Here is an 11,368-nt window from a genome sequence, read left to right as displayed (position 1 = left end):
CGTAAACACACACTTCTTTGTTGCCTAAGATGTCAGCAATTACAGCATATTTTTGAATAATTGTTTTTTTAATAAAAAGCCCTACACTTACGTCACGCTTAAGGCTATATATTTTCACGCCATTAAGCATAGGGGGTAAATATTTTGGATAAATGTGGGAAAGAGACCATAATTTGCTGCCAACATCAAGGTAGCAATTGTTTTTTGTGCATTTGAATTTTGACATTTCATGCGGATGAAGCCGCACTGGAACAGCTAGTATATAATAAAATATCAAATATAACACCTAATTAGTTTTAATGCCGTCACTATATTAACTGTAATTCTAAAAATAGTCTTCATTACGTAATCTTGATATTAACCGCGGTGGTGTTGCGTGCTCTATGTTAGTTTACGACTAAAATATGTATGAGTCCGAGTGAACCCTCGGACAATCGCACTAATTAATGGTCACTCAATTTAACGAATTGTGTTTATTTGTTGTCGAGTGGGGACCTATCTCTTTGTTTATCGATTGTTTACAATTATCATGTTTAAATGTTAGGTTCAGTTATTCTAGAAATTCGTTAAAATGTTCTATTTTAAAGGAAAGTTTAAAGAAATGATACAATCGAACAGAAAAATTATGTTAGAAACGGACCCAGTAAATTTTACGCCAGTATGTCTACCTATTTTTTTACCTTACTCATATTTCCTTTAACCATTCCAACTAAGCTCTAGGCTTGTGCTAGGATTTGGTTCACGACAAGAGTCGAATTGCGGGATTCGAACTATCGACCCCGAGATCGGTAGTCCGTACCCCAAACTAAGCAATGGCACTAAATTACAATGTAATGTGTATTTAAATATTATAATATACCTTTAGTTTAAAAGTAATTCAGACCAATTGTAAACATTTTCAAAATATAAGCACTAAAAATATATTAACAGTGAACAAAAGTGAAGGAATGCATTCTTAGTAAGTGTTAGCAACAAACATTATTAAAGGCGCACGTAGGTAAGTGTGGAAGTTGTACGCCGATAGCCAATCAATCAGCATTCGACACGGACATCGATGTGTAGGGTGACCATGAATGCCCATACATTTAAATGATTTAAAATTACTCATTTACCTTTCGGGTAACACTCTAACTATTTGGTCTCAACTATTTGGGTAATGCATCTTTTAGTTATTTTTTATATTGTTTGTCAAGGTGTAACATCTTTTTTCTTGAAATATAAACGCTTTACATATTAAAAGGAAGGTAAAGAGAATAGGTTTTGATTATTTTTAAATAATCTAGATATGTAAAGGCACATCCACACGTCCGTTGATTAAACAAACACCGCACTCAATTATGAAGGAACCACCGTGGAACCGCGAACTAATTCGATCGTGTGAAATGCCACATGTTCTTTACCCTCCCGATTCCAATTTTCCTTTATGTGTAGGGTGAGAGCAGATATCGTCTGTTATGAGACATTCCTACACGAATGGTTTTAGACACCGAATTGTGTTTACGAGGTTACCTTCGCTCGTTAATTAACAATAATGATTTTTATTCCTCCAAGTATTTATGTAGAATTGACAAAAATGAATCATTTTATTTAATTATTTCTACTTCATTCACGTGTGGTGTGAGGCATTATATTTCTGTATATAGGTTTGATTTCTATATTCATCTCTTAATCGATTTCTTTGTGTCCTTTTCATTGTTACAATGACAGACTAACAAAATATCTAAAAATTTTATTGTTACGGACTATACGATTGACTTCAGGGGAACAGTTTAGTTTATCCTTTTACGTATATGACTAGTTTTCACTGAACTATATCAGTTGTGGCGGTTGAAATCTTACTAACATTATAAATGCGAAAGTTTAGATGGATGGATCAACGTTTGTTAGAGTTTGTAGCCTAAACGGCTAAATGGATCTCGTTGAAATTTGGTATAGATGTAGAGGATAGTCTGGAAGAACACATAGGCTACTTGCTTTTGTTTTTTTGTTTTGATTTCACGCAGACGGAGTCTCGGGCATAAATTATTTTACGAATATATCATTTTCTCGTGTTCGTTGTTCATAGCGCCTGATATTTTTATTTTTCTTTCTATATTATCTTTCGCAAAATGAAATCAAAAACAATTTATTAATCGAATAGAGTTTATTCTTACAGACAATTCCATTATGTTTTTTTTATTTACTAAGTACATAGAAGCGTGTACTGGTTATTAACACTTACACTAGGGCATATTAAATACATTTTGTTATACATCCTTCTTGTTGAAGAAAAAGTTTTATTTACAATTGTATATAATAGAGCAGAAAATAAGATAATTTTGTAATGAAATCATCAACCGTGGGTTTCTATTGCTGACTTCCAGATAAAATTTTCATAGAAAATGAGAAAATATTTATGTATAGTTATCAACAGTAAAAACCCATGACAAGAAAGACAAAGACGTTCTTGAGAATAAAGTTGAAAATTTGAAAACGTGAATTTTAAACCATAATTGGTTTTGGGTTAGATTTTGTTTTACGTAGATTTTAAGAAATAAATGTTAACAAAACAGACTTGTTTATTTTAAAATTATACTATTTTAAATAACATAGTAAATATGTAAGGAAAGTAAACATCCAAACGGAAAGATTAAATAATTTAATAATATCAATATTTTACTCAAATTTACTTTTAAAATTTAATTGCTAATTATTATTTTAATTAGCTTAAGTTCGTGACTGAGAAACTAATAGGAAAAAATCACGAATGCACTAAAATTTTAAGAATCAGTTGCAATGTTATTAGTAAAACAAATATTTTCAAAATAATACACAGAGAAATTTGAGCTAAGGATATCTCATTTTTAAAATCCGCACTTCGATAACTTCTAAATATTTTAAGCACTATTTCAATTATATTTTCAGTACTGTCTTTTTAATTTATGTCGTAAATCGAAAAATAACAAATACAATACAGACATATAATAAATACATAATTACTAACTATTTTATATTTGTGTCAATACCGGTACTTCTACAACATTTTATACATAGAACCCTTTATTTATTTACATAAATTTTCATATGATACCTGTAATTCTTATATTTACAACTACAAGACCTTTTTAAGATTTATATTCTTAAGTTATACAATTTCATTCCATTAAAAGGTTAATGAAATTAAAAAATAAATACTCAAATGCGTTACGTCTATCTTAAAATAGGAACCAAAAACAATTTTTATTCTATGCAGATATCAATATATTAAAATAAATTATTTTTAAAAGTAAACTTAAAAAATTACATTATAAAATTCTATTTCTGTACACTATACAAATACATATAAATTCCAATACAATTAATGATTCAATGAGAATTTAAATACAGTAATTCCATGCACAGATAAAACAAACCTTAACAAATCGTTTGTTTCAAAATTACCACAATGTTCGAACTTTCTATAATCAAAGATTTATTTCTTAAAATTGATAATTATGAAGCAAACGTTTTGTTATCGAAATAAAAAAAAAATCCGGAATGATTTAAATACTGCACTTCACTGATCGCCATTAATTTCAAAAAATAAAAAACAACACGTCACGGAGCACTGCGTTCGATATTCGAAATTCAAAACGTCACATTCGTTCATATAAGAACTCCGTTATAAAAGTCCACTTTGTATACCGTTGAGCCGCATCAGTCGTGGAAGTCCCGCGGCTCCGGCTTCAGCTACCAGACCAGACCCTCGGGGTGCAAAGGAGGAGGTGCGTCTCCGAAGGTGAACTCGGGGGAGGAAGGCCGCGGCAGGACGAGGTGGTCCGGCGGCGGGAACTGCTCAGGGAACTCGCCGCCCGGCAGCGACTCCATACCACCTGCGAAACGACCTGCTCACGTTACTACGCGCCTGGTACTTCACACACACAAACAGTTACATATTCATACCTTATTTATAAGAGGGTAACTAGAATATCTAAGTTTTAGTGAGGTTTCGTTACATTTCTCTAAATTTTTCAAACAAAAAAAATAGAATAGCGTAATTTATTATGACTTGTAAGTCTTTATACCTGGCTGATTGAAGGGCATAGCGGGTGGCGGGTGGAAGAATGGCGCGTCATGGTGGAACGGCGGCCCATAGCCAAACTCGAACTTGCCATCTGCAGTCGCGAAGTAAGGAAACCCCGGCGGGCCCTCTTCTAGTCCCCCCGGCGATAGGTTCATGGGGAATCCCCGCATCTTGCGAGATGACCCGAAAAACGGACCCCTGCCCATCGACGTCAGCTGTTTTAAACGACGCTCTTTCGATCGCTTGTTTTGGAACCAAACCTGTCGGAAAATACAGTTTATTAAATATAAATAAATGATTCTTTCTTGATTTATTTGGGGAAAATCGCTTAAGCAGGAACAGTTTAAATTAATAACAAAAATTCGGAGTTTAGTTCTTTTTTTAAGTAAGGAGGTTGTAAAAAGGAGATAGTGTAGCAATCGTAACCGCATAATAAAATGGAATGAGAACTTCGTAAACGCGATACAAGATCGGTCGCAAGGAAATCGCGCCACTTTGTCGGTACGTATCCGAGCAAAGTTTTATAGTTACACCATTGCTCGGTTTTTGCGGTCGCTACAAGCGTATATTTGCACGTCGTATATTGGTTTATATCTCGCACTTACATTGTAATTACATTCAGACCACAGAAATGAATGATATTAAAGTTTCACAACGGCCGTCCTTTACCTTTCTATCAAATTGTGACGTTTAGGCACGCTCTTGTCTACAACGTGCCTGATATAAAATGGTTCGATACAAATAGAAATTCGAAATTTAAATTTTTCGAACTGCTTCATTCTTAATTTAAAAATTTAAATACCGCATTCATTTTTTTATTATCTGTATCTGTAATTTCCATAAGTATAAACAGGTTAGCCTACAACTGAATATGTAATCGAATTCTGAAAACCCAATTAAACCATGTCCATGACATTAAGAAGTGCCGATACAAATTTCTTTTAAAAAAATCCTATAAACAACCGAACAACACGCGAATCGGCATTTAAATCTAGACTGAAGGCATACCTATAGCAAAACCGCCTATTTCTACGCCACAGTCACACCAATAAGTTGTTACCATAGCATATTTTCCTTCTCCAATTTGAAAATGGCACAATTATAAAATCATATCCAGACGATCGTTACGCGTTCACGGCACGTTATACTCGTCGCGTGCGTCTGCGCAACTAATCCGGCGTTTTAACGACCGTGCGTTATCCCCTGCCGTGTGGCACCGCCATTATAAAGACAGTGGCATGCTATTGAAAAATAGTACCGCCTTCACTGTCAAGTTATTTGTGTCATTGTCAAGTGCTACTTAGTGTTTGTGTGAGTAAGATAAATAAAAAATAGGTAATGCACTTTAATTAAAATATGTGTTGTGAATAGTTCTTTACATTGATTTACAAAATAATACGAACGAATGGGAATCAGTGATACATATATTGGTGTACAAAATTAAGGGCCTGTCCCACCGAATTGTAAATTGTCTGATAACAATCCAACGTGTAAAATATTTGATGGAAACATCGGATTTTGGTCCCTTATCTGACAGTGGCGTTAATATTAAGGTATCTGAGCCTCTATCAGCTAGTGGTGGGACAGGCCCTAAATAGATATGGCCACATCTAGGTCAAATTATTCCATAAATGCGGAAGTTTGAATGGATGGATGGATGGATGTTTGTTAGAAGGTGTACCTAAAACAGTTACATGGACCTTGATAAAATTTGACACAGATAGATAGATTAGATCTGGGAAACAAAGACTACTTAACAAGTTTTTTATTCAGGTCGGATGAAGTCGCGGGTAATAGCTAGTATTACATCTTAAAACGGTATTAAATATTCTCCAGTAGTAGTACTACTGCAGTAATTACATGCAAAACAATTACCATCAGTACATGAATCAGATCGGAGCTTTCAGCGACTACAAATGTGTATTTTGTGCAAATGTGTGCGTGGGCGAGGCGGGACATCAAAGGAACGCAGCGGGACTAGTGCTGTACTGAAGTTAGGTTCGATTCGAAATTATTCGATTGATTTATTTAATTTTACTGCCTTTAAATTTAATATCGATTAATTTAAAAGTTACATAGGTGATTATTAAGATAAATTAATATAGAATGTTTTGTTAGGTTCTTATCCACGATAATCTTGTAATATTCTACACTAGTATTGTGCGTTTTTAAAAGGTTTTCGTTAGTTGAGATTATATTATTATTAGAAAGCCAAATATTATATGTCATTATATTTCCCCTTATCCTACTTCCGTAGGGTCGACGCAACAGGTTTTCGTCCTCCACATAACTCTATCATACATCATCCCAGTCATCACTCCATTTTGAATATTATACGTAACGTTAAGAAAATGTTTCCCACTCTTCGCCAACTTTACGAGTATAACGATAGCAATATTAATGACTAGCTGTTCCCATGCAACTTCATCCGCATAGAATTATAAATATTTTATTTCATTTTATTGTTCACATTTGTCAAATTATCAATTGCAAATGTCAAAATGACATGACATGATGTCAAACCATGGTAACCTTGCTTCCTTAATGTTGGCAACAACTTATGGTCTCTTTCCCACATTAGAGTATTTATCCAAAACATTTACCCCTAAGTTTAACGGCGTGAAAATATATAGCCTGAAGTGTGACGTAAGTGTAGGGTTTTTATTAAAAAAAGTGTATTTCGAAAATATGCTGTGATTGCTGACATCTTAGGCAACAAAGAAGTGTATGTTTACGCTTTGTTATATTAGTATAAATTTACCGTTCGATGTTACAGTAAAAACAAAACATAACTTTCTACTCGTAATTACTTGTACATGTATTTATTTGCAAACACTGCTAGACGGAATTTAAGCAACATTTATTACCAATAAATGTTAACTTGACTCCCACCTTTGCATAAAACGCTGATGTAGTACACACATTGTGGAATCTGTCATTAGGTAAAACGGCTAGATAATTTGTGGTAAGAATGCTATATACAGGTACATTTTGAAACTGGATATTTAAAATGCACTGGTATTTAGAATTTTTGTCGGTGTATATTTTTAAAATAGTCTAAAATATAGCTTTTCCACCTTAATTGCCATTTTTAGCCCAAATTTTTCGGGTTTATTATATTGGTGTATCAAAGATTAACTTATCAAAATTAACATAAGCTTTTATAATGTGTTATGATATAAATTGCATTATTACTACTAGAGCAGTAGTGCTGTGACGTCACGAAGCATTTATATAAAAACTAGTCTATTACAACAACCTGAATCTAACCTTGAGACTATCACCGAGCACTACACTAGAATGTAATAAATCGTTAGTCTGTAGATCAATATTTTAATATTTTTATTAAAACATTTACTAAAATTTCCGTTTAGTGGAAATAAGTTAAGTTAATAAAGAAGAAGTTTCTCGATGGAGAAAATGTTCTGAAAACTTAATCGTTCCTCACATTTGCTAAAAGTTTTAAAGACTGATTGCAGATAATAAAATAACAAAAAAAAAGTTTCATCTACTTGTTTATACCGTTAGATAAGAGTTTTCAATGTATAGCGAACCGACATGCTAATATGCATTTCAAAATTTAAATTAGTACATGTCATACTAATCATACTAATATTATAAATGCGAAAGTTTAGATGGACTGATGGATGTTTGTTAGAGTTTGTAGCCTAAACGGCTGAAGGGATTTCAATGAAATTTGGTATAGATGTAGAGGATAGTCTGGAAGAACATATAGGCTTTTGATTTTTTAAATTCCACGCAGACAGAGTCACGGGCGAAGGCTAGTCTAATGTACATTAAAAAAAAGCATATTAGTAATCTGTATATCTTGGTGCGAAGTTAAAATAAATATTTCGTCGATAAATGATTTCTTTTTTATTGGTTTATAATTAAAGAAATTGGCGCGAAAGAGGTCGCCGACGATAGTTTTGTCCGACCGTTTGGATAACGTTAAACGTTCCAAATTGACGTGTTCCGTTATTTTATGCCCAAAATTATAACGTTTATTACTTAATCGCACCACTCATAGACGATCTCGGTTTAAAAATTGACGGACAAAAAAATTGTAAACATAATCTTTGGCTATTAAAATATTTGGGTTGAATGTGTTCGGTGTTTTTTTTTTAATTTCACTCTATAAGTGAGCTGTAATATTATCTTATATAATTGGAATAGACTGGACAATTATAAGATATTGAAATAAAAACTATTGCAAGAATAACATTACGTTAGATATGACATTTTAGCATGCCTAGTGTATACTTACACTAGACAGTTACTATCATACTATCATAGAGTAGTTTCAAACACGTAAGAAAGGTAATAAAATGTAGAGCTTTTTACACTCTAAGATGGATACCTTTACAATCTTTGGTAACATTATAAAGAGGAAAGATTTGTATTTTTGTACGTATTGAAATAACTGAAAAACCACTGGGACGATTTTAAAAATTCTATCACCGTTAGAAAGGTAATTTATCTGTGAGTAACATAGGCTATTTTTGAATTTCATGCGAACGAAGTCACGAGCAATAGCTATCTTAGTAATGTATTTGTTAACACTTGTGTTACTTGTAGCGGTTTTGTCTTAAAATAATGATAACTCATAAAGCCGGACAAGACTAAACAATATCCATAAAATTTACTACACAAACATTCAAAACTTAAGCCGCGCTTTCTAAATATACCGTTTTTATGTTTATACTAAACTATCGATAAAACTTTACAACCCTTACATCACTAATAATAAACTTGCAAACTTGCAGATTTACAAATATATCTACAATATTTACAACATAAATTGTCTAAGCTATAAAACTAAGCTATATTTTAGGTGTTGTAACACTAGGAGCTAGGTTTTATGTTACTTTTATAGTACAATGATAAAGCTGGGAGATTCGTTAAGGGTGAGGCTACACTGTAGTGTGTCCGGCCGCGCTGCGGGACGTCAGTGTGAACAAGCCTTGTGGTGTTAAACACTATAATTCATACATACTGCTGTGAAAGGGAGGTCCATTCTCATATCGAAGTGAATAAAAAAAATGTTAAATATTTTATTAATATTTCTTTATAAAATGTAGCTTACAGAAATAGCGTTATTAGCAACACTAACATAAGAAAGTGTATCTCTTATGCGTTTAACACTTTAGTATGATAAATAATGTAAAAATCTATGTATATCTGAGTATTATTATAAACACTCTAACCACTTCTTACCAGATTCCTGATAAAATCTTTATATTCAAACACTCCAAGCATCAACGTGATCAAATATTTAAGTATGCAATAAACTTTTTAAAACACTTTCATCGCAGTACCAAATACATGTTTTTCAGAAAATCAATTTTTTAGAAAATCATCTTATTAAGCATAAGAAAATAATTCATTTCAACGCAACTATAATTTCATTTATAAAAACCATTGCAGAACCACCCTGCGGCAAAGTATAAAAGATGATTAATACGAGCCGGGCGCGGACATTGTTCCCGTCCCCTGTACCTGACCGAGGCGCCCCCTGTCGCTAATGAGTCGACATTACGGCCAACCATAACCGATAACACTAGCGATATAAATTCGCCGGTTTTAATGCTCACTACCGACATGGACGATTAAAACAGTTGGATGCGGAATGTTACAAATATAAAAATACTAGCTTTAGCCCGCGATTCCGTCCACGTGGAATAAAAAACAAAAGTGAGTATCCTATGTGTTCTTTCAGATTATCCTCTACATCTATACCAAATTTAATTAAAATATGTTCAGCAGTTTAGGCTACAAACTCTAATAAACATCCATCCATCCATCTAAACTTTCGCATTTATAATATTAGTAAGATTCCAGCATTTTTAAAGGAGTGGACATATTTTACTTGACAGTTTGAATAAAGTCATATTTGCAAATAAAACTTTAACATTTCAGTCTGGAAATGGATTTGACTTTAACTGAAATTTCAAATATTCCTAAGTCGTCGCAGACTGTAGTAGATTTCACAAATTAGTCATGCTCAGTGGAAAAAAAAATTACGAAAACTTACAATAGATACTAAAACGTCAAAACATCTAGTCAATGAAGCTCGATGATTACTTAGAATTATACAGATTTCGCTTTTTATATCATTTGAGTCATGGAAACTATTTTTTGCTATGTTTTTGTGACTTATAGGATATTGAACTGATAGGCGATATGACAAATCACTGCACTTTGTACGGATCAAATTATTACTTTAATTCAATTTAACAAAGCTCAACCTTATTTTTGACGTTAGAAGTTAAAAAAAATAGTGCTCGTGTTAGAAAAAACAACGTCGTACAAGTTTCACATTTCTAAAATCTAAAGTTTGATAGATTGGTCTGGTTTTTATGTAATAACTGCCTACCGCCCGTGACTCCGTCCGCGTGGAATTAAGAAAAACAAAAGTAAGTAGCCTATGTGTTCTTCCAGACTATTCTATACATCTATACCAAATTTCATCTAAATTCGTTTACCCGTTTATGTTACAAACTCTAACCAACATCCATCCATCTTAACTTTCGCATTTATAATATTAGTATGAAGTAAGATTAAAGTAAGAGTAAGACTAGCTGTTACTCGCAACTTCGTCCACGTAAAATTAAAAAAATGTAGCCCATGTTACTCAGCGATAATAGCTTTTTAATGCTGGAAGAATTTTTAAAAATTACCCAGTAATTTTTACTTATTTCCATACATAGAAAAATACAAATCTTTCCTCTTTATAATATTAGTATAGATACGGACGAACTATTTTAGATTTATTTTAGAATCTAGATTTTAAGAGATTTGCTACAGCGCAGTAAACGTCCGCAGACGAGTGAGCTAGTAATTTGGGTCTAGAGCTCAGCATGCGGTCTGCTCCCTGCAGCGTCACACAATATAACAAACTATAATACTTAAGTATCGAACAGTTGGGCTGACCGTATTTTTTCCTTTTCGTTCCGCCATAAACATCAGTGTCGTGAGTCATATGGACACGGTTTTTGGATCACCCTATAGGTTCGCGGAATACTAATGAAGGTGGTCGTAAATTATTTATTAAGTATTTATCAAAGATTGTAAACATACTGTTATGGGTTTTATAAAAGAGTTTCAGAATGGATTTAATAAATCATTTTTATGTTTACAAACTCATAAGTCATATTCGATTGTAAAACATAACGCCAGGAAATATAGAAACATGATATGCGGTTAAATACTGTTATTGTACTATATATAACAAGACTCTCCATCTTTACAAATTGTATACGACTACAAAATTTGGTAAAATAATTTTTTTTTTTTTTTTTATAGTAAAAGGGGGCAAACGAGCGG

General features: G+C 32.9%; 1 protein-coding gene across 3 annotated transcripts in view; it reads right to left on the bottom strand.

The window, feature by feature from the left end:
- Positions 1 to 3,333: 3,333 nt before the first annotated feature.
- The window catches only part of LOC106107010 (LIM/homeobox protein Lhx1), a 49,983-nt gene continuing 41,948 nt past the window's right edge, over positions 3,334 to 11,368 (bottom strand). For 2 of the 3 annotated variants that reach the window (XM_013287681.1, XM_013287699.1), the window contains exons 6-7: positions 4,044 to 4,302; positions 3,334 to 3,863 (exon numbers count right to left, since the gene is read on the bottom strand). In XM_013287681.1, the coding sequence (XP_013143135.1) occupies positions 3,709 to 3,863; positions 4,044 to 4,302 (414 nt within the window). In that variant the 3' untranslated portion in view covers positions 3,334 to 3,708. The remainder of the gene's footprint in view (positions 3,864 to 4,043; positions 4,303 to 11,368) is intronic. The other variant, XM_013287690.1, reaches the window with a different exon arrangement.

The sequence above is a fragment of the Papilio polytes genome, unplaced genomic scaffold (assembly GCF_000836215.1).
Source record: "Papilio polytes unplaced genomic scaffold, Ppol_1.0 DF824269.1, whole genome shotgun sequence".
Taxonomy (NCBI): domain Eukaryota; kingdom Metazoa; phylum Arthropoda; class Insecta; order Lepidoptera; family Papilionidae; genus Papilio; species Papilio polytes.
The sequence above is the reverse complement of the archived record's forward strand: the minus strand, read 5'-3'. Positions and strand labels throughout refer to the sequence as shown.